Genomic DNA, 24,594 nt, shown 5'->3' with positions numbered 1-24,594 from the left:
ATGGACAAGGTTTTGATGGTTAAGAATTGGGGTACTATTAAGTGCTATCACCTTTCCAGTGCATGCTCATTGCTCCTGGTTCACAAAGGCATGTATACACTTGGATGGTAGAGATGAGCCATTTTCTCAGCCAGGGATCTCAACAGAGTGAGGCACATTACTGTATGAGAGGCCTCAACTCTGTCTCCCATTCAGTCCACAAAGTCAACAGGAGGCCAACTCCTGTGGCCATATCCTTTATCCTGGCCTTTCAGTTACTTGTAGAAGGTCTTATGGTATATTAAGGAAGGGGGGGCGCCTGGGTGGCTCAGTGGATTAAGCCGCTGCCTTCGGCGCAGGTCATGATCTCAGGGTCCTGGGATCGAGCCCCACATCGGGCTCTCTGCTCCGCGGGGAGCCTGCTTCCTCCTCTCTCTCTGCCTGCCTCTCTTTAAAAAAAAAAAAAGGAAGGAAAACAGGGTCAAAGTCTTAGCTTCACCAAGGACTTAACTGTGACACTGAGCAGGCACCCCGAATTCAGTTTTCTTAAGTTACTTTGAAGCTATGCATAGTCCGTGGTATACTGATGGTTTTTGAGAAGGAAAGTAAAACAGTAAATTATCTGCTTTCCCTAAAAACCATGCCCCCCAAATAAACCAACAACAGTAAACAGAGACTAACAAATTTTTAATTTACATTTTTCCTGTTAAAATATAAAACTAGGGTTAAATTAAATTCTCAAAGTCTAAATTAGACTAAATATAAATCTGCTGTACAACCCATTGAATGGATTTATATTTTGACAGTGTTCCTTAAAAGTGTCTAGTCATTTTCCATCTTTTTCCTTTTTTCTAAATTCATTCTGCCCCAGTCTTCACTTATCATCACATACACTTTATTCCATCAAACATTCTCCAGGACCAACCTACTACTTCATTATGCCTGTTTAGAGCTTTCCCAAACTTAAACTTTTCTCACCTTGACTACATATCCCAAGGTACTATTTTCTCACTTTTTTTTGGTTAGTACTATAATGTTCCATAAAGAAACAATAAAAGTTATGTATTTCCCTAAAATGAAAGATCAGTATTCAATGGTTATTATGTTAACCAGTTAATAAAAGTGTGTCAAAAACCACTCATGTTTGCTAATCAACTGAAATTATAACAAATTAAACTAATACTTTACTATTAATGCTTACAAATTATTCAAGGAATCAAAATGGCTTCACAAAACTTGATATCTGCTTCCCAAATACTTCCCATTTTACCCCAGACCCATTCAAGGAGAAAACCCAAACATACTTTTCTTTACCTAAAAACTATTGTTTGCTAAAAGGCATTATTTAGGATTTTTTAGACCTTGAAAAAGAGTTATACTTCAACGTGTATTTAAATTATAAATCCGTTTTTAGCCTGTGACACTGCTTTAAATTTAAGTACATCATAGTTAAATTGACTGGGCTTCTGCTTCATCTCTTCAAGTCTGATGGAAATTCGTTTGCCTCAAGGCTCTTATTCAAGATTTCTTCTTCTGCAAAGGTGATTTTAAAAAAGAGAAAAGGATAATCAAACATTACAAAGAAAAAATTAAATAGGACAGATTCTAAATAGCAAATTTCAGTCTTCGTAAGTAAAATGTTCACATGCAAATAATTATGATGAAACATACTATTATTCTCACTGAGGTACCTTTTCTCCAGAGAGTATCAAAACATCCCTCTTAGAACACTTCTCAATATAGCAGTGTCTAATTATTAACAATCATATCAGAGTGACATATAACAAATCTATATCACCAGATCTATATTTGCTCTAACATGCTTTAAGAACAGAATTTTTTTTAAATCTCTATGATGAAAATTTTCAACATACAAAAATGAAGAGAATTATCATTAGCCCAATGTATCCATTAACCAGCTTCAATAATTAATACTGCTATGTGAACTATGTACCCCATAAAGACATGTTGAACTTCTAACCCCAGTACCTCAGAATGTGGTCTTATTTGGAAAGAGGGTCATTAACAATATAATCCTTAGGATGAGTTCAGTCTGGAGTAGGGCCGGTGCTTAAACCTCTCTATGACTGTGGCCTTATAAAGAAGGCACAAAGACATGCAAGAGAAGACATGTAAAGACAGAGGCAGAGATTAGAGCCGTGCTACCACAAGCCAAGGAACACCTGGGGCTACCAGAAGCTGGGAAAGTCAAGAAGGATCTTCCTCTGGTGGCTTCAGAAGACCACGGCCCTGCCACACCTTGATTCTGGATTCCAGCCTTCGAACTTATTGTCTCCAGAGACAATTTCTGTTGTTTTAAGCTACCCAGTTTGTGGTACTTTGTATGGCAGCGCAAGGAAACGCACACACTAACCTTTCTTATTTTATTATCCACCCCCTCAAATTTATTTCAAAACAAATTACAGATATTATATTACTACAAGAATGATATTTGAGGGGCACCTGGGTGGCTCAGTGGGTTAAAGCATCTGCCTTTGGCTCAGGTCATGATCCCAGCGTCCTGGGATTGAGCCCTGTTATCAGGCTCTCTGCTCAGGGGGGAGCCTGCTTCCCCCTCTCTCTGCCTGCCTCTCTGCCTACTTGTGCTATCAAATAAATAAACAAAATCTTTTTAAAAAATGATATTTGACATACATAGTGTTACTCAACATTTTGAGAACCATCCTCCACGAGCCAAGATTTTGACAAGATTTGATTGTATTATAAAACCAATAGGTTTCAGGGTTTTGGTTTTATTTTCCACCCTGTCCCAGACTAACTGTAAACTAACACCTGTCACTTGAGATTCGAAAGTACCCAAAGAAGTGAGATGTTCACTCTTCTCATGCTTGTCAAAGGAACAGAGAATGTTTTATCACATTAACAATAAAGACCATGCAGCAGTCAATGCATATGACATTACAACAGGTTGAGAGAAAAATTCAATAGGTCAATATGCGCAGGTCTAGTTAAATCTTACCTTTTAAATTAGGTAGAAGTTCTCCAAGACTACATGGTATTGCAGTTTTCGATCTTTGTTCAACTGGAGAAAACTTAATTAGTGGTGAAAGAGACCGTTTTCTTTCACCAAGAGACATGTGTAAAGATGGTTTTGTATAGTCAACGTGCAAATCTTGAGTGCCCAAAAAGTCAAGCATATCATCTGTTTGCAGGTTTGTGGGCATAGGGCTCAATTCTGGTTTGTGTCCTTCAAGTGTTTCAGGATTAGAAAGGTCACTTTCTTCCCTTTTCTTGGATAGAGATTTTTTCAGAGCCTCGTACCTACGGCAAATAGCCTGTAAATTATAGTCTGATTCTGGAGTAGTTGGTCTTTCTCCCGCAACACTATCTGGAAAAATGCCACTATGCAGAGGACTATTTGGCTCTAGTTTAAAATTGGCTTCTGTACTACTGGAGCTATTAAGACTTAAGTTACCAACTTCTTCTGGAAGCGTTTCATGTAATATGCCAACATCAATATCCTTTAAGCTCCTGGAACTACTTCCACTTAATAATTGAAAAGAGTCCCATAACATACTTTTATGCATGAAAGGTTCCTTGTAAGAAGCTTGCAAGTGGTCAATAGAAGACTCCTCTTCATTGCTACCCATCACAACTCTCCTATTACCTAGAGCAGGGGAGACTGTCTCTGGTTGGCTAGTTTCTAAAGCCTTGTTCTGTAACACTGCATGCTCCAAACCTTCCTTGCACCTTATTTTCTTACTTAACAAATCTGACTGATTTTGTGTCGATGGTTCACCTATGTAACTGGTCACTACATGTTTCTGGGGCACACACTTGAGGCAATCTGAAACAACGTTCTCTTCAGGTAAATGGAAATGGCTACAATGGGATCCAGTGCTTGCTGCAAGAGAGCTGGTCCTGCTAATTTCTCCTGGGTTATGCGACACAGGTAAGGATTCTGGCAATTCTTCTCTCTGTTCAGTATCCATCTGAATTGGTTCTGTACTTCCGTTATCTTCCATTTTGACAGCTTTTCTCCATGAGCTCCTGATTTCACTTACTAATTAAATTAAGGAGGGAACAAAATTCATTAATATTTCCAAACAGGAGCATGCAATTAAAATTTTCATTTCTAGTGCTCAACAAAAAACTAGCGAGTCAGTATATGTTCCACAGATGTGCCCAGTGGATGACAAGACTAAACAATAAACCAAAGACCAACATCATCAAAGAACTCTTTCTCCATCTGATCACAAATAACAAAAGCTTTCCCTGAAATGTGCATATACTTTCACTCAGCACATACGAATTACAGGTATTAGAAAGATGTTTTCTCATCCTCTAAGCAGGGTTCAGCAAACTTTCTATAAAGGGCAGATAGTAATATTTTAAGCTTTGTAGGCCATTGGTCTGTGGTGACAACTGAACTTTGCCACTATAACATGAAAGCAACCACAAACAATTATGTTGACAAATCAGCAAGGCTGTGTTCAATACAACTTTATTTACAAAAACACACAGGGCAAGCCAGATTTGATTCAGAGCCTGGAGTCTGCTGACCACTGATCCAGACTGTGGCAAGGTTCAACCTGAACTGAATCAATTTAACTTCAAATATGAATTCAGCCAGGATGATGTGCCATAAGGACAATGAAATCAGAATTTGGCCAACACAGATTATAGGTTATAAGAAAAAAGTACTAGGCAGTCTAGCTAGCTAGAGAGGGGTAGAAAATATTTCTATATGCACAATTTTGGGCTGATGCTGCTAGCTGCTGACTGGAAGGAGAGAGCCTAGGTGCTCTATAAATAATGTTGAGCACAGGTCAGATGTGGAGGCAGAGGGTATTTTAAAAGTACTCAATTGAAATATTTTCTAGGAAAGAGCCAAGTAAAACAACAAAAACAAAACTGTGGAGTATCACGGCAAAATAACATTTCTTCCAAATGTTATTTGGAAGTTACTTCCAAATGACTGCGTATCAGTGAGAACACCCACATGTAATACTTCCGTAAAAGTCCCTTACATCCAAGCAAATAAAGAGCCATTGCCACTAAACTGAAAGAGAAAAGAATTCTAAATTGAGTTTCCAGAAGATCTGTCAAACCATGGTTCTAACAGTACTAATGTCTAAGTAATGTCTAAGAAGAAAATAAGTGATAGAAATCATTATTCACTTACTCAAGTTTTCTGGCGTTCGGGGAATTTGGTTCCTTGTTAAGAATGGGTTAGACACTAAAGAATCAAATAGTTCCTCTAATTTTACTTCTCTTCCTTTAGAGGGCTGTGGTGAATCAGATAAAACGGCCTTTGCAACCTAAAACAGAAAAGGTAAAGCAAAAATTACCACATTCATTGGTAGAATGCAACAAAAGCCCTGATGAGAACAAATTAGTCCGAAAGTCAGCAGCCCCTACTACAGCAGAGCGCACAAAAAGTCACTCAGAAACATAGCTGCCAGCCACTCTATATCATCTATCAAGGCACAATCCTATAAGGTGAAGTTAAACCCAAAACTGTTTCCTCCCTTCTCATCTTAACTGGATATTCCATATAAAGGGAAGGTAAAAATCTTTATACCTGAGAAAATTCAGAAATAATCCTGACTACACAGTGACCTAAGGTACTATCTGCCACATCTCTGAACTTGACAATTCTGTATCAGGTAAAGTGACTAGTTTTAAAGCAAGCAGAGTCTTAATTATATAAACCACTTGCACAGTAACACCTCTATTAAATAAAATACACTCTGACAACATACATCTTTGCCAGCAACCTCATTATCAGATAATAAATTAGTGGACAAGGCACAGGAATATATTCTAAAACAGAAAAAGTATACAATATGAAAACAGTACTGTATATTAATTTCAATAAAACAGGGAAACAAAAAACACACACATTAAAAACACTGCCCCAAGAGCCCTAAAATATAAACGTCCTACAACCATAATCAAATAGACCCCCATACCCCCCCATGAAAAGAGAAGACTTCTTAGAATTCAAATACTAAATAATTCTTGTCACAAACACTATTAAAGAAAATTAATTTCACTTTATTTTCAGAGCTTTATGAGATTTTATGACTCTCCTTTGCCATCCCATCCCATTCTGCTGCTAATATAAATTATTTTCATTGAAAATGTCTTTCCTTCCATATCAGGTAAGAAAAACAGACTGACCATCCTTTATGTGGAGTTCATCAACCAACAAAGAGAAATAATATAAACCTGAAAGATTTTAAAGTATTTGAGGACCATGAAACGGTTCAACCTCATGTTACAAATAAGAACATGACTAGACATCCAGCTCTCTTATTTGGACCTTGTTCACTTTCTTTGATCAAGATTGAGATAAAGGAGGAAACTCCAATACCTGAATCAATATGCACTAAACCAAATTTTTCTTTCAGTCTCTCAGCAATATAAAGTAGCTGATTTATTTTCAGGCTCCTTATCCAAAATCAAACAATGTTATGGGATGTTGTGGGAAACATAATAAAAATAACATCAGAGAATGGCTTGAGAATCTGTGTAAACTTCTGCAGTAAATAGTACAATATTACTATCAACCAACAGTAGCATTATGTAGACACATGCAAAGTCACTTGTCAGGAAAACTAAGTTCATGAACTATGATGCATTTAATGACTTCTTAAAATATTTAGAAAGCAGAAGGATAAACACTATGCTTAGTGATAATATGATATTGCATATAGTTTTTGTTCTAATATTCAAAAAAAAGAGGAAGCTTAAGTAAGCAACAGCAACATTCAGATTATTTTTTAAAGCAGATTATTTTAATAGAGTATAATCACTGGATGTATTTATACAACAATTCATGTAACGGTTCATTCCAAAAACACCATAACTGTGTTATTTTTATACTTTCGGAGGATGATATTTATAGAATGGAACATGGTTTCTAAACCATGGATATAATCTTAAATAAGTTTATATTAAATCTATTTCTACTTTTTGGAAGAACCAAGTCTGCTCTAACCAAAATTTTCATTATCTATGCCCTCCTTTCCCAAATTAACCCCAGTTATTCGATAATTAACCATAACTTCGTTTATAATCTCGACCCCAATGAGAAAATAATAGATATTTCAGAGTACTTATTACAATCTTTTTCTAACCTCTTCTACCAGATGATCTTGCTCTTTTTGGAATATATCCCTATTTTTAGCTGGTAGAGACCCTGCAAATGCAGTATTCTCTGTACTCCTTGCAGTATTTGATGACAGAGAGTCTTTCACTTCAAATTTTGGTGTCTTCTTAGAAGGTGTTTCATTTCCTTCTCTAGGAGTTCTTATCTTCATGTCCTAAAGGAGGCAGACATGTAATGTTAAAACTTTAAGGACTCTGGCTGATCTTCATTAGAGGCTCTTGAGTTATCACAAACCTATAAAGGCTATCATTATTGTGAAATCCTATGTTCACTGGCACAATTAAATAATTCCAGTATTTCCATTTAGAAGCAACAGGACATATGTAAGTACAAATTAACTGGGACAGCGGCAAAAATAATATTTTAACATAAGTTAGTATGATCAGATTAAACATTGTTTTAAAATATACCTTTTTTTTTTTTTAAGATTTTATTTATTTATTTGACAGACAAAGATCACAAGTAGGCAGAGAGGCAGGCAGAGAGAGAAGAGGAAGCAGGCTCCCCGCTGAGCAGAGAGCCCAATGCGGGGCTCGATCCCAGGAACCTGGGTTCATGACCTGAGCCAAAGGCAGAGGCTTTAACCCACTGAGCCACCCAGGCGCCCCTAAAATATACCTTTTCAAGTAATCTTACACTGTTTCTATCTGATGATGAAACTGGCTGTGACAGGAAAGCTGCAGGTCTAAAAGGAAAAAAGATAATAAATCCAAGTTACATACAAGAAAGAATTCCTTCACTTGCTAGATCTGAATAATCTAAAGAAACTGTCTGCCCCGTATCTGTCCGTTACGATTTCCCTCAATTCGTCCCGGTCATCGAAAGGCAGTTTATTCTAGGGAGGGATGGTGACAATCAGAGCAGCACTTCAGCCCCATTTGTGTATCAGCCTCCCAAACGGTAAACATTTTTCCTTAATCACTATATATTTTAAGTCAACAACATTTTTATAAGGTTAAATGACTTCATGAACACTCCAAAACTTGAGTACGCAGTAAACACAAATTCAACTAACAAGAATCACATTATTACATTATCCTTGGGCTTCAGATCACAGAATTTCATTGTAACAGAGACCTTAAAATTTTAATCTTTCATGTCCAAAATCAATTTCTCTTATGCTGAATCTTGTGTGATAGTGCATATGTTAGTTACACTTACAGTCGAGTTGTAATGTTGCTCAATTTCAGTTTCCTGCATTCTACACATAGCATTCCTACCCTCTTAGATTCTCTCGGCCCTTTGGATAAAAAACCTTACACATCAATTACAAAATAAACTATTAAATTTTTAAAGCTGTCAAAGCAATAACTTCATCTTCATCTTTCAAATTCAATCACGAATGGGGTCTGCTCACTGGTCAAAGCTTTTCTACTTTATTACCACAGAGACCATTTTCAGTATCAAGCACGTTGGTGCTCTGCTTTCTGTTCATAGCCAGAAGTGCAAAACTAGTAGCTTTAAAACATCTCAAGTAACAGCAAATATGCTTTTTCAAACTTTTCAAATACAAGCTTCTTGGAATCATTATCTACCTTTCAAACATAATTCAAGACCACTGAAACTGCTTAAGGCTCAACTTTGCCCCGACAGGATATAATCCAGATGTCAAAGGAAAAAATTAATCATCTACTGTGACTTTATCTTAATTTTTCCAAAAAGTAACATTAAAGTGATCCAAAAGCCCTTTGAAACACGGCTAGCAATCTAAGATGCCACTAGGATGCCAGCACCAGACTGTGCGCTCCTGGAGGACAAAGACTATGTCCTTCCTGACTATTGCCAGGAACTAACATAGCACCTGGTACTTGGAAGTGCAATACCTGTTTGTAACTAACCAATGGACTGACTGACTCAATGAATAAAACGTGACTTGAGCATGAGGTTCTAGGAATAGACACCACCAAATTTTTCTATTTGGATCATTCTTACAGAGTCTCATAAAAGACAAAAATGGAAACATATTCTCTCCCTTCCTCTCCTCCTTTTCTGAATTGGAAACATGCTATCAGCCCTGCTAACATCTCAATCCAAGCCAATTTTTTTTTTTCCCCAAGCCAATTTTAAAGCAGCCCTGGCTCAGTCACTCTCTACACGCTTGCTACGCCAAAACTGAGGCCCACAAAATCCTAGCACTGTAACAGATAAAGAGAGAGCGTGTTGCTCCCATTATGGCAATTTATCCTAAGGAAAGAGTACATCCAAAAGAAAATAATTAAAGACATAGTTTTTATAGTAGTAAAAAAACTGAGGAAAATCTAAAAGTCTAAAATAAATGAAATGTTACAAAGTCATTGTAAGTAAAAAATCAGTAAAATAACATTAACATACAGAAACGACCAAAAAACTCTACTTACAGATATTAATGTTTAGAAAATTCTGAATGTATTAAATTTATGTCTGTACATAAAGCCCAAAAAAACAACTTGCAAAAAAAGTCCAATAAGTGATTTGTTAGAAATTTTAGCTAATTATTCTTCATTTTTATTTCATTGTTACAATATATCTACAATTAACAAAGATATAAGGGAAACTGTAAGAGAGAGAGGCAATGAGACATCCATTTCTAAGACGAAGGGTATTTAGTTGGCATGCAAGTTAAGATCATACTGCCCTATATCTGAAATGCAGTAAAGGAGACCTGTAGAGGTTAAAAGTCTAGAACTGTACTGCCACCACTAGAAATATCATGGAACCCTCCCTTCCAGAAATCATTGCAAAGAAACGTTGAGCCCAGAGTGTACAACAAAGGTACCACCAATCACTGAATTCTGGTTTTAAGTATGGTAAAGCTTCCATCAGCTCACCCTGATCAAACACAGCCATGAGACTTATGGAGAAAACTACTTCTATTTGGTATCTGTGGGTGACAACTGGATATTAAAGGGCTAATAACAGGGGCGCCTGGGTGGCTCAGTGGGTTAAGCCTCTGCCTTCGGCTCAGGTCATGATCTCTCAGGGTCCTGGGATCGAGCCCCACATCAGGCTCTCTGCTCAGCAGGGGAGTCTGCCCCCCCCCCCCCGCCTGCCTCTCTGCCTGCTTGTGATCTCTGTCGAATAAATAAATAAATAAATAAAAATCTTTAAAAAAACAAAGGGCTAATAACACACAGTAATTACCCTAAAAATTACACTATTTCCATGTTTTTTAATTGAATAGCTGTTATTGATCATATCCACATATGAATTTCCAAATTAACTACACTGGTACTGACATTAAGATGATGCCATACAAACAACAGCTGAACTATACATTAAAAAAGGATATTATTTTAAGTACAGTCTACTTGCATTACACATTACTAATAAAACCTTTACTACACCTTTACTGTAAAGAATTCTGAGCAACAAGCTTTCCACATGACTCAATTCTTCACCTTCCTTCTGTTTTGCTATCAAGCGCGAATAATCGTTCGTATCCCATTGAGCTTTTATTTGTCCCTCACCACCAACACCCTTCCTCTTTACTTCGCCCCTTCAATACCCAAACCTATAACTAAAGTACCAGAAGATAATTAAAAGATCTAAAGGCCTGGAAGAGTGTAAGTCTGGAATCAAAGTATATCTAATACAATCTCTTTTTCCTATAAGAAGAAAATTCCATCTGAACTAAAGTCTTAGGGGCTAAGTGTCTGGCTCCTATAGAATTCTGATGGTATATCTTAGTACAAAATTCTACTTCAAGAAAGAATCTTGAAGAAGAATGGAGTTCATTAATAAAATCTGATCTATGGGACGCCTGCGTGGCTCAGTTGGTTAAGCGGCTGCCTTCGTCTCAGGTCATGATCCCAGTGTCCTGGGATAGAGTCCCACATCGGGCTCCTTGCTCGACAGGGAGCCTGCTTCTGCCTCTGCCTCTGCCTGCCACTTGGTCTGCCTGTGCTCGCTCGCTCTCTCTGACAAATAAATAAATAAAATCTTTAAAAATAAAATAAAATCCAATCTATGAATCAATCTACTACTTCCATCAATCTTTAGTCCAGCAACAAACCTGAATCAAATATTTCATTTGCTCTCTCAAGGAAAGACAAACCAAAAACACAACTGAGACTGGGAAGCATCAACTATTCCCCTCAGGATGCTTTAAGAACAACAATGGTAAGAGAGTGAAACAGTGAAGCCCAGTAACTTGACTATCTCTTCAATGTCAAGTCTTCACAATAGATTTCTTCTTTTTTTTTTTTTTTTGGTACTCTGAAAATCAACATCACATCCAGATCTAAGAATAAAAATATATATTCCACATGTAATCCTGACCTCCTATAAATCAGAAAATTACTACACAGGAAACTACTAATTGCTCAATTTTTTTTTAAAATATTTTATTTATTTACTGGTCAGAGAGAGAGAAAGAGCATACAAGTAGGGGAAGCAGCAGGCAGAGGGAGAAACAGGTTCCCCGCTGAGCAAAGAGCCCAAAGTGGGACTTGACCCCAGCTCCCTGTGATTGTGACCTGAGCCAAAGGCAGATACTTACCCAACTGAGCCACCCAGACATCCCACCAATAGCTCAATTTCACATCTAAATTTTGACTCTTGTTATGCTGTTTGAACTTAACTAAATAAGAGTATACAGAATGACAAGAACTTCAATTCATTTAAAATTTATAATTTTCATTTAGAATTATCCTAAGCAATTTGTGTCCATATCTGTGCCTCAATTACATGGGGAAGCTGGACTAAAAGACCCCTATTTAGGTCAAAGGGTAGTCAGAAAACAAAAAATAGTAAAACACCTATACAGTATGTCTGGGATTTTTTTTTCTGTTGTTGTTTTAAGATTTTATTTATTTGACAGAGAAAGATCACAAGAAGGCAGAGAGGCAGGCAGAGCAGGGTGGGGGGGGCGGGGAGCACGGAGCCCGATGCAGGGCTTGATCCCAGGACCCTGAGATCATGACCTGAGTCGAAGGCAGAGGCTTTATTTTTTTTGTTTTTTTAAGATTTTATTTATTTATTTGACAGATCACAAGCAGGCAGAGAGGCAGGCAGAGAGAGAGGAGGAAGCAGGCTCCCCGCTGAGCAGAGAGCCCAATGTGGGGCTCGATCCCAGGACCCTGGGATCATGACCTGAGTCGAAGGCAGAGGCTTTAACCCACTGAGCCACCCAGGTGCCCCTACAGTATGTCTGTTTTTGATTGCTTCTTAATAATTCTTGGTTTCAAAAAAGAATACATATATTCCCCAGGTGGATTATATACATTTAAGAGATTTTGGCTTATATAATCTGGCATCTGTTTAAAGAGCCAAAACAGGAAAATTAATAAAGAAAACAGGCAATAAAGAAAATAATACTCCTGAAGGATATTATAATAAACTAAGGTTTAGTTTTTTCATCTGTTAAACTTCTGAATTGGGTTGAATCAGAAGTCCTCCCATTCTTTTTTTCTTTAAAGCATGGAATTCTTTTTATTAAATGGCATGTAAAACCCCCAACATATAATACAGATAAAAGAACTAGCTGCTCAGGTTGAAATGGGAAATGGTCAACCAGTGATGCATCAGAGGGCACTGCAGAACAGTCTGAAAACTAGGAGACCAGATGATCTCAAAAGCTCTTAACTCTTGGATTGTCAAAGCCACAAGTAGTTTCAAAGAAGTTCACAGACACAAAAAGGCAAAAATTCCCAAGTTTGCATTAGATCATTTCCATACGTGTTTTTTTCCCCTTCAAATATTAGATAATCCCCTATGAATCCCAACATTTAGACAAACTAGAGAAGGGGGACAAATGCCTATGTATCAAAAATGTTGAATCTTTCCTGAAAATGTGGATCCACGGTAGAAAAATATTCTCTGGTTATGAGAAGAAAATTACAGATGACCCCATAGTAGAGAAGCATGGCAATTAGATGAAGATGAAACTAAATTCATGAAAAAGGAAAATAGTCAATATGAAAATTACATTTGTTTTACCTGTTGCCTAGATCATGTACAGTTCCCGATGTATTACTGGCTCTCATGCAATCATTTTCTTGGTCGTGTTGCTTAGGTGAATCTAAAGGAAAATAAACATTAATTACTCTTTAATTATGTTTATATAATCTAATATCCAGGGATCTCTTGAAATTCTAGAAAAACTTCTGAACAGAAGAAAAGAGAAAAGACTAATATAAATGCTAACAGAAAAAGACAAACTATTCGACAGCTCTTTCTACCCATCAGTCCTATCCCCATGCTTTAATAAAATAAATAAAATTTTAAAAATAATAATAAAAATAAAGACAACTACTCAATGGGACACCTGAGTGGCTCAGTCAGTTAAGTCAGTCTGCTCAGGTCATGATCCCAGGGTCCTAGGATCAAGTCCCACATCAGGGTCCTTGCTCAGCGCGGAACCTGCCTCTCCCTCTTCCTGCCACTCCCCCTGCTTGTGTGCGCTCTCTCTCTCTCTGACAAATAAATAAATAATATCTTTAAAATAGAGAAAAAAGGAAAAGACAATTACTCAACTGTTAAGTATACAAATAGGACAGATAGAGAGTATCTAGAATAAACTCTTATAAAAAGAGTGGCAGGTTACAAAGCTGAAATAAACAACTCTAAAATTTGTATGGAACCAGAAAAGACCTCTAATAGCCAAAGGAATGTTGAAAGAAAACCAAAGCTGGAGGCATCACAATTTCAGACTTTAAGCTGTATTACAAAGCTGTAATCATAAAGACAGTACAATACTGGCACAAAAATAGACACATAGATCAATGGAACAGAGAACCCAGAAAGGGACCAACTAATCTTCAACAAAGCAGGAAAGAATATCCAATGGAAAAAAAGACAGTCTCTTTAACAAAGGGTGTTGGGAAAACTGGACAGCCATATGTACAAGAATGAAACAGGACCATTTTCTTATACTATACACAAGAACAGATTCAAAACAGATGAAAGACCTAAATGTGAGACAGGCATCCATCAAAATCATAGAGAACACAACCGGCAACCTCTGTGACCTCAGCCGCAGCAACTTCTTGCTAGACACATCTCCAAAGGCATGGGAAACAAAGGCAAAAATGAACTACTGGGACTTCATCAAGAAAAAAAGCTTTTTGCACAGCAAAACCAAAAGCCAACCTACGGAATGGGAGAAGAAATTTGTAAATGTCTTATCAAATAAAGGGCTGATATCCAAAATCTATAAAGAACTTATGAATTCAACACCCAAAGGACCAATAATCCAATCAAAGAAATGGACATGAACATACATTTCTCCAAAGAAGACAGCCAGATGGCCAAGAGACACATGAAAAAGTGCTCAACATCACTCGACATCAGGAAAATACAAATGAAAACCACAATGATACCACCTCACACCAGTCAGAATGGCTAAAATTAACAAGTCAGAAAACGACAGATGCTGGGGAGGATGCGGAGAAAGGGGAAGCCTCTTACACTGTTAAAGGGAATGAAATCTGCTGCAGCCACTCTGGAAAATAGTACACAGGTTCCACAAAAAGCTGAAAATAGAGCTACCCTAAGCCCCAGCAATTGCACTACTAGGAATTTACCCCAAAGATACAAATGTAGTGATCTGAAGGGGCACGTGTACCCCAACATTTATGGCAACAATGTCCACAACAGCCAAACTATGCAAAGAGCCCAGATGTCCACTGACAGATGAATGGATATAGAGGTGGTATATATATACAATAGAATATTACACAGCCATCAAAAAACTGAAATCTTGCCATTTGTAAATGACATGGGTATTATGCTATGCAAAATAAGTCAACTGTAGAAAGACAATTATTATATGATCTCAATGATATGTGGAATTTTAGAAACAAAACAGGATGAGGAAGAGTGAAAAAAATAAAACAAGACAAAATCAGAGAGGGAGACAAACCGAAAGAGACTCTTAATGAAAGGAAATAAGAGGTGCCTTGGTGGCTCAGTTAGTTAAGTGCCTGCCTTTGGCTCAAGTCATAATCCCAGGGTCCTGGGATCTAGCACTACATTGGGCTCCCAGCTCAACCAGAAGCCTGGTTCTCGCTCCCCTCCTGCTGCTTCCCGCGCTTGTGTTCTCTTGCTGCCAAATAAATAAATAAAATCTTAAAAAAAAAATTAAAATAAACAAAGGAAACAAATTGAGAGTTGATGGAGGGGAAGGGGGCTGGAGAGATGGGGTCACTGGGTGATGGACATTAAGTAGGGCACATATTGATATAATGAGCACTGAGTTTTATATGCAACTGATGAATCACTAAATTCTACCTCTGAAACTAATAATACACTCTATGTTAACTCAACTGAACTGAAATTAAAAACATTTTTTTTCAAATGGTATGTTTATACTAAACCAAATTTCAAAAAAAGTGCCAGTCCATAGTTCTCCAATATGATATAGCCTTGCTTCTTGTTTTCGTACACAGAGAATGCAATTACCACATAAATCAGCAAGGCCAGGGGTGCCTGGGTAGCCGGCTCAGTTGTTAAGCATCTGCCTTCAGCTCAGGTCATGATCCCAGGGTCCTGGGATCAAGCTGCGCATCGGGCTCCCTACTTGGCAGGGGTCCTGCTTCTCCTTCTCCCACTCCCCATTTGTGTTCCCTCTCTCACTGTCTCTGTCAAATAATCTTTAAAAAAAAAAAAATCTAAAAAAAAAAAAAATCTTAAGGGGCACCTCAGTGGCTCAGTGGGTTAAAGCCTCTGCCTTCAGCTCAGGTCATGGTCCCAGGATCCTGGGATTGAGCCCCGCATCGGGCTCCCTACTCAGGAGGGAGCCTGCTTCCTTCTCTCTCTCTCTGCGTGTGTCCCTGCCTACTTGTGATCTCTGTCAAGTGAACAAATAAAATCTTTAAAAAAATCTCTAAAAAAAATTCAAAATCTTAAAAAAGATTAGCAATGCCAAAAAAATTATACTATATAGCATATTTCAGCTCAGCATCTACAACATCAGTCAATTTATTTATTTACTCCTCAACGCATCAATAATTATGTGCCACTGCTATACTAACAAGGACAAAGAAAGAAAAGGTAGAGACCTGGCTTCAAGGAGTCAGTCTAGGAAAAAGACTACTGAGGAGTAGAGAATGGCATGCTGCTATAGTATTAGGAGAGAAATATGCACAGAAATGCAAGGAGACAGAAAGGCACCTGGCCCAGGAATGGGGAATGTGATGAGGACATAAAGGTACTGGGAGAAGAGGGTACAAGTTCAGTGTGGTATAGCATAGGGTGTATCTGAGTGGAAGCATGAGAGGAAACAAGATTGGTGCAGAAAGCCATGGCTCCATTACAGAGTATTTCCTATTCCAGGAACTCCTCTTCTTTTAACATGTTAGCTTCTGAAAGACTGTCCCTATATATACATGTGTCCAAAGTGTTATTGTATAAGAATCCAATGTGTGTGGGGCACCTGGGAGGCTCAGTAGGTTAAGCCTCTGCCTTCCACTCAGGTCATGATCTCAGGGTCCTGGGATGGAGCTCCACATCGAGCTCACTGCTCAGTGGGGAGCCTGCTTCTCCCTCTCTCCCTGCCTGCCTCTCTGCCTACTTCTGATCTCTGTCTGTCAAATAAATAAAGTCTTAAAAAAAAAAAAAAAAAACAATGTGTGGACTTTTCCTTTTAATCTACCATAATAGTATGCTACATTATGAACATTTTCAGTATCCTCTGCTTTTGCACCTACTAACGATGATGGGATTACTGATATTCATAAAACATTCTAAAAATGAACACAAATATAAGAATTGTATCACAAAACTAGTAGACAATAAACTAATTAGGAACAACATAAACACTAGTTGCTGGTGGTAGGCAGAGATGAGGCACACTTCTTCCCCTTGAAGGTGCTAGAAAGCCATCGAAGTATAGTACACCAAGAGATGAAAAGGACCATATTTTCGTATTTACACTACAGAAGGATCACTGATAACCATTTGCAACACAAAACAGGTAGAATATGGAGGCAGAGTAGCTAGTTAGAACACAATTAAAGGCAAGAAATAGAAAACCAAACTACAGCACTTAAGATGTGAAGAGAACAGAGGGGACGGACACAGCAAGGTAATAACGAGGTTAAAACAAAACTGAACTCACCAGAACAAAGCAAACCAAGCTGCAGCAGACAATGACTCCTACCAAAAATACACTAGAACTGCAAAATAAAATGTAAGAAAAAGAAAGGAATACCCAGAAGCACAAATAAAAATCATCACATGCCAGAACTAAAGATGGAAAGAATTTAAGCTCAAACTGAGACACAAAGGCTAAATGGCAGGCTCTGGGGCTGAACAATGGAGATTTAATGCCTACATAACAAGAAACATGATCTCGGGCCTCTCAGCCTCCAATCTGAGAAACTGCCATAAGGCCAGAACATTGCAAAGGCTGCTCATCCCCTGAAAAGACTATAAAAATTCTGCCAGCTTAACCAGGGAAGTAAAGGGAAGCTTGCTGTCTACCTGGGGTCCTGGGTTTAAAAGAAAAAAAAAGGGCGGGGGGGGGTGGGATTTTAAATCTACCTAGCCTACTCAAAGGGAGGTATGAAATCCAAAATTATATTGGCTACTTGTGGGAATCCCAAACCAAAGACATTAACTGCCTAGTTCAAGGGAAATACCAGAGACGCTACGTCACCATGCAGAGGCCATTCTACAACCCAGGGCCCAGGTGACTCCTTCAGAGATGGGTCCACTGAAGTTGAGGTCACAATCCAAAAAAAAAAAAAAAAAATTTTTTTTTAATTTCATTTTTTTTTTTTAAAGATTTTATTTATTTATTTGACAGAGAGAGAGAGATCACAAGTAGACAGAGGCAGGCAGAGAGAGAGAGGAGGAAGCAGGCTCCCCGCGGAGCAGAGAGCCCGATGCGGGGCTCGATCCCAGGACCCTGAGATCATGACCTGAGCCGAAGGCAGCGGCTTAATCCACTGAGCCACCCAGGCGCCCCTTTAATTTCATTCTTAATAATGCCTTCACCCAAGCATGGGGCTTGCATTCAAAACCCCAAGACCAAAAGTCACATGCTCTTTTGAATAAGCCAGCCAGGCAACCCAATCAAATATTTTAATAGGAAACAACTATGAAAATGAGCAGACAGGGGCATCTGGATGGCTCAGTCAGGTTAAGCATTTGCCTTTGGCTCGGATCCCAGGGTTCTGGAATTGAGCCCCACATTGGACTCCCTGCTCAGCAGAGAGCCTGCTTCTCCCTCTCCCTCTGCCAGCCACTCCACCTGCTTGTGCTTTCTCCCAATGTCAAATAAATAAATAAAATTTAAGAAAAAAAAAAAGAAAGAAAGAAAATGAGTGGGCAGAACACACAGAAGCAGAAGTATCTGAAACACAGGGATATTTTAAAAATTGAATAAGATCAAATCAATACATTTAAAATATTTGGCAAATAAACAAGAACCATAATGAAATAAGATGATACCATGAAAAAGAACAGGCAATTTTTGAAAAAGAAGCAAATGAAAAGCACATCCATGAAAGCCAAACACTAAATGGACATGTCAAAAAAGAGATTAAATATAACTAAAAAGATAATTAGTGAACCACAAGCCTAGAGCTACAAAGACATTATAAATACAAATGAGAAATTTAAGATACATGAAGGACTGAATCAGAAATCCCAACAAGAGTTCCAGAAGGAAGCATCAAAAGAATGACTGAGACAGTGTTAGAAGAAATATTACTGAAGAAGTTTCCGAAATGTGAGCCTTTACATTAAATAAGCTCACACAGGCCCAAAATTTAAATAAAAATAAATCCACATTTAGACACATCTAAATAATACAAAACTAAGTACAAGTCTTCAAAGCAACCAGAGATTAAAAATTACCTACAAAGGAATGACCATTGAACTGACGACAAAGGTCTCAGAAACAACAGAAGGCAGAAAACAATGCAATCATATCATTGATGTTGTAGGAAAATTGAGCTTTGGGGGCGCCTGGGTGACTCAGTGGGTTAAGCTTCTTTCTGCCTTCAGCTCAGGTCATGATCTCAGGGTCCTAGGATCAAGCCCCGTGTCGGGCTCTCTGCTCAGGAGGGAGCCTGCTTTCCCCTCTCTGCCTGCTGCTCTGCCTACTTGTGATCTCTTTCTCTCTGTCAAATTAATAAATAAATAAAATCTTTAAAAGAAAAAAAAAAGAAAATTGAGCTTTGATCTAGAATTGTATATCCAGCCAAACTATCATTCAGAAATTAGTGAAAATAAAGACATTTTCACAGGAAAACTAAGAGATTTTACTATCCAGGGTCCACCACAGAAAGAATTAAAGAATATACTTTGAGATAAACTTTTTTTTTCCCGTCTGCAGCCATACCACCCTGAACTCGCCCAATCTCGTCTGATCTTGGAAGCTAAGCAGGATCAGTCCTGGTTAGTACTTGGATGGGAGACCCCCTGGGAATACCAGGTGCTGTAGGCTTTAAAAACAAAAACAAGGGGCGCCTGGGTGGCTCAGTGGGTTAAGCCTCTGCCTTCAGTTCGTGTCATCATCTTGGGGTCCTGGAATTGAGCCCCATGTTGGGCTCTCTGCTCAGCGGGGAGCCTGCTTCCCCCTCTCTCTCTGCCTACTTGTGATCTGTCGAACAAATAAAAATCTTAAGAACAAAAACAAAACTTTTTTTTTTCAAGATTTTATCTATTTGCGGTACCTAGGTGGCTTAGCCGTTGGGCGTCTGGCTTTGGCTGGGTCATGATCCCACCCAGCATTGGGCTGCCTGCTGGGTGGGAAGCCTGCTTCTCCCTCTTCCACTCCCCCTGCTTGTATTCCCTCTCTCGCTATGTCTCTCTCTGTCAATAGACAGATAGATAGATATTATTTATTTGACAGGGGGAAAGAGAGAGCACAAGCGGAAGGAGCAACAGGCAGAGGGAGAAGGAGAAGCAGACTCCCCACTGACCAGGGAGCCAGACTCAGGGCTTCATCCCAGGATTCTGGGATCATGAGGACAGATGAGCTGAGGACAGATGCTTAACCGATTGAGCCACCCAGGTGCTCCTTTAGACTTTTTTTTAAAAGCCTTTATTTATTTATCAGAGAGAGCATGAGCACGGGGAGGGGCAGAGGGATGAGCAGACTCCCTGCTGACTGGGAAGCCCCCTACTTGGGGCTCAGTGCCAGGACCCTGAGATCTTGACCTGAGCTGAAGTCAGACACTTAACTGAGCCATCAAGGTGTCCTGCAATAGTTTAGGTTGTTTTTGTTTTGTTTTGTTTAAAGTATATGCAGTTAGTCCTCAGGGATCCACCTTTCCTTGACCCCATCCATCCTGCATTTGCAGATATGACCACTATCCTGAATCTTACATCTATTCTGATGTATGTTTGTAAAAATGATTTTACTACAAGTGTATGGATCTAACTATACAGAATCTTCTGGCAAATGAATAAATTTCTCTTACTGTACTCCAAAATGTCCCGTGTAAATGTTTATATTTTGAACTAGGATCTAAGGAGGGTTCATTCATTGCTTTTGGCTGTTTTGTCCTCTTACTGCTTTATTCTAGAATAATGCCCCTGCCCCCTTCCTTTTTCAGTGACATTGTTAGGAACTGTTTTTAACAATCATTGTGTGTTTAGATTAACCAACACATTTGCTGATTTTTTTTCTTTTTTAGGCCAAGATTACAGTTTTTATTTTCCTTTTCAGAAGTGTATCTCACTGGGCACCTGGGTGGCTCAGACAGTTAAGAATCTGCCTTTGCCTCAGGTCCTGATCCCAGGGGAGACCACTTTTCCCTTTCCTGCTGCTCCCGCTGCTTGTGTTTTCTCCCTCTCTCTCTCAAATAAAATAAATAGATTTTTTAAAAAATCTAAAATATGGGGGCGCCTGGGTGGCTCAGTGGTTTAAGCCTCTGCCTTCGGCTCAGGTCATGACCTCAGGGTCCTGGGACTGAGCCCCACATCGGGCTCTCTGCTCAGCGGGGAGCCTGCTTCCCTCTCTCCCTCTGCCTGTTGCTCTGTCTACCTGTGATCTCTCACTCTCTGTCAAATAAATAAATAAAATCTTTAAAAAAAAAATCTAAAATATTGCAAAGCTTTGATAAAAAGTGTTTGGTGAAGAGGTTACTTATAATATTATTCCCTACACCTTTAATATGCTGAAATATAATTATTTTAAAAAACAATTTAAGGGGTGACTGGTGGCTCAGATGTTAAGCATCTGCCTTCAGGTCAGGTCACAATCCCAGGGTTCCCTGCGGAGCAGAGAGCCTGCTTTTCCCTCTCCCACTCCCCCTGATTATATTCCCTCTCTCACTGTGCCTCTTTCTGTCAAATAAATAAATAAAATCTTTAAAAAAAATTTTTTTAAGAGAATTTCCAGTAAGATGTAATATGTAAAGTATAGGAGGTAAAAGTTGATTACTACAAAAAAGTTGTAGTAAACAAAAAAAGTTGTAGTTGGGACGCCTGGGTGGCTCAGTGCGTTAAAGCCTCTGCCTTCGGCTTAGGTCATGATCCTGGGGTCCTGGGATCGAACCCCCCATCAGGCTCTCTGCTCAATGGGGAGCCTGCTTCCTCCTCTCTCTCTGCCTGTCTGCCTACTTGGGATCTCTGTCTGTCAAATAAATAAATAAAATCTTCAAAAAAAAAAAAAAGTTGTAGTTGTTTACTACAAAAAAGCATAAAATAATATTAAGATCCCCCAGCTCACGACAAAGCTCTACCAATTTAGGGAAAAAAAAAAAAAAAGGAATCCTAAGAGTACAAATTCTGCAATGTCTCGAGTATAGCATTACCTCAAAGGAGCTATCAAACACTTCTAAAATATGAATTTCCACTGCACTTCCTAAACAGACACAAATATGTCCTCACTTTAAAGGCAGACAAGAAATACCCAAATTGACATGAGGACTAATCTCATGGCTTCACAGGACTTAAACTAAGTCTTGTACAAGGGTAATGGTCTTTCCAAGCTGAAATGAAAACAAAATGCCAAATATGCCAAGAGTTCTAAGAGTCATTCCATCATCCTAAGTAATGCTCTATCTAAAGCTTTGTCATTCATCAAACTGTGCAGTCTTTCCTATGTCTACTCTTTTGCTAGTGCCTATCCCGAGCCTTGCTCTCTAATCTATGACCTTTCCTAACCAGTGTCCTCTTCATGTGTACTTGACTCCCAAACCAATCATCCACCCCAGCTATGTTCACCCTTTTCTTCCTAAGTCCTGTGGACTTAGGTTCATGCCATGACCTTTGGCCTGCATAAACTCAAATATGGCCTACATCTATCACATTCTCCATTCTGGCTACATAATTCACAGGTTTTTTAACGCATGTATTCCTTCTCTTATTCACCTAACATTTACTGAACTCCGTAACAATTTCTTATACACGAATACTAGGCAACCAGGGAAAACGGAATATAAAATGAGTTTTCAGGTATTATAGAGAAATTCATTTTAGGTGTGATAGTGGTGTAATAGTGTGATAGGTATGACAGTGGTATAACAGCTGAGAAAACCAAGATATTATAGAATTACTATAATTTTTTAGATGTGACATTACCATGGTAGTTATATAGGAAAAGTCTTTATTTTTATGGGAATACATGCTGAAACACTTAGAGTGAAGTGTTACAATATCTAGAACTCCAACTTGGTTTAGCAAAAACACATACATACACATATAAAGCAATGTAGCAGATGATGATAGTTAAAACAGGTGGTATTCAAGTAATTATTGTACTATTCTTTCATGTTAAACAGCTGTGGGCTTCCACACAAAATCTTGTAAGCAAATGTTTATAGCAGTATTACTCATAATAGTGAAATAGTGGAAACAACCCAAATGTCCATCAATGGATGACGGATAAGCAAAATATGGTAGTCACACAACAGAACATATTCATAAAAAGTAATGAAGTACTGGGGTGCAAGTACTGGGTGGCTCAGTGGGTTAAAGCCTCTGCCTTCGGCTCAGGTCATGATCCCACGGTACTGGGATCGAGCCCCGAATCAGGCTCCCTGCTCAGCGGGGAGCCTGCTTCCTCCTCTCTCCCTCTCTGCCTACTTGTGATGTCTGTCTGTCAAATAATAAATAAAATCTTAAAAAGAAAAAAAAGTAATGAAGTACTAATACATGCTACAACTTGAATGAACCTTGAATATACTGTGCAAAGTAAAAAATTCTGCAAGTGAAAGAAACCAGACACAAAAAGCCTCAGTATATGACTTGCATAGACAAATCCATAGAGAGACGAAGTATATTTGTGGTTGCCCAGGGACTGGGAAAGCGGAAAGTGGGGAGTGACTGCTTAATGGGTACAGGAGTTCCCCCTTTTTTTTTTTAAAGATTTATTTATTTTTGAGAGCAAGAGCATGGGCAGAGTAGCAGAGGGGAAAAGAGAGGGACAAACAGACTCTGCACTGAGCACGGAACCCAAGGCAGGGCTCAAACTCAGGATCCTGAGATCATGACCTGAGCCAAAAACAAGAGTTAAGATGTTTAATCAACTGAGCCGCCCTAGGATAGCCTCCCCTAGGATTTCCTTTTAAGGTAATAAAAATATTCTGGAGCTAAAAAGTGCTGATGGTTGCACAATTTTGTAAACTTACTAAATGCCACTGAGTAGTACAGTCAGTCAACAGCATTGACTAAAATGCTATGTGCATTTCACAAAAAAAATAACTGGGGGGAAGAAACAAGATAAAAATGTAAAGGAACTGCTATCACAGTGAGAAATACTGATGGGGAGGAGGTTTAAGAAAGAGAAAAACAAATAACCAACCTGGAAGTGAAGCAGGATACTGCAAAAGAATACTCCTTGCATATACTTCTTCTGAGGCAGGATCAAATGAAAGAGGAGACATTGGTGGTAAAAGATCCACAGCCTTAAAACACAGAATTCATCATTTGAAACATACATTTACTCAGTACCATAATAACACTAAGTTAATCTAAGAACAGATGATTTTTCCCCCTACGAAGATAGAATTATCAAGCATATAAATTATCCTGTAACTATTTTTAAACGAATGAGTACAATATTAGAACAAGGAGACTACTCCACCTCCAACTGTGCCTCAAATGTAATACTACCTAATAGCAAAAGAAATGTCTCATTTTCTTTTTAATATAATCCTCTGAATCTAAAAATAGTAACTATAATTCCAAAGCAGACAGTGAATACCCAAATACGTACTTAGAAAAATAACAGAAACCAAAACATTTGAACTTTAGGCTCAGGTGCAAAGATGACAACTTACACATTCATAGCATTCCTAGACCATTTGTAACATAAATCACAAGGCTGCCTTATATTAAACTACTTTCCAAAAGGCAAGTCAATATCACTTACTGGAGTCAAACCTTTAATTAGACTGAAAGGAGACAGACCAAGAAATTCTTCCCACTTTTTATGCCATTCTCCTTGTTTTTCAACAACAGAATGTCTTATATTGGTGACATCTTCCTTTATTTTACACCTACGATAGCATAAAAACAGAACTTCATTCAAATCATAAATATATAAAAGTACTGAGTAAAATTTAAGAATACAACAGTTTGCAGAGAAAGGGAAGAAA

At 38.5% G+C, this 24,594-nt stretch overlaps 1 protein-coding gene, 1 non-coding gene and 1 pseudogene across 3 annotated transcripts in view; 1 reads left to right on the top strand and 2 right to left on the bottom strand.

Moving 5' to 3' along the window:
- Window positions 1-649: 649 nt before the first annotated feature.
- HAUS6 (HAUS augmin like complex subunit 6) overlaps window positions 650-24,594 on the bottom strand; it is a 43,534-nt gene continuing 19,589 nt past the window's right edge. Inside the window, exons 10-17 of one of the 2 annotated variants that reach the window (XM_046022853.1) lie at window positions 24,369-24,495; window positions 23,799-23,901; window positions 13,034-13,115; window positions 7,736-7,802; window positions 7,086-7,271; window positions 5,126-5,261; window positions 2,960-4,003; window positions 650-1,512 (exon numbers count right to left, since the gene is read on the bottom strand). In XM_046022853.1, the coding sequence (XP_045878809.1) occupies window positions 1,451-1,512; window positions 2,960-4,003; window positions 5,126-5,261; window positions 7,086-7,271; window positions 7,736-7,802; window positions 13,034-13,115; window positions 23,799-23,901; window positions 24,369-24,495 (1,807 nt within the window). In that variant the 3' untranslated portion in view covers window positions 650-1,450. The remainder of the gene's footprint in view (window positions 1,513-2,959; window positions 4,004-5,125; window positions 5,262-7,085; window positions 7,272-7,735; window positions 7,803-13,033; window positions 13,116-23,798; window positions 23,902-24,368; window positions 24,496-24,594) is intronic. The other variant, XM_046022854.1, reaches the window with a different exon arrangement.
- Window positions 7,883-8,013, bottom strand: LOC123953690. Its single transcript, XR_006820944.1, has one exon. It is a non-coding gene; the product is annotated as a small Cajal body-specific RNA 8 (non-coding RNA).
- On the top strand, window positions 19,372-19,490 carry LOC123953594 (annotated as a pseudogene).

The sequence above is a fragment of the Meles meles genome, chromosome 11 (assembly GCF_922984935.1).
Source record: "Meles meles chromosome 11, mMelMel3.1 paternal haplotype, whole genome shotgun sequence".
In the NCBI taxonomy this organism is placed as follows: domain Eukaryota; kingdom Metazoa; phylum Chordata; class Mammalia; order Carnivora; family Mustelidae; genus Meles; species Meles meles.
The sequence above is the reverse complement of the archived record's forward strand: the minus strand, read 5'-3'. Positions and strand labels throughout refer to the sequence as shown.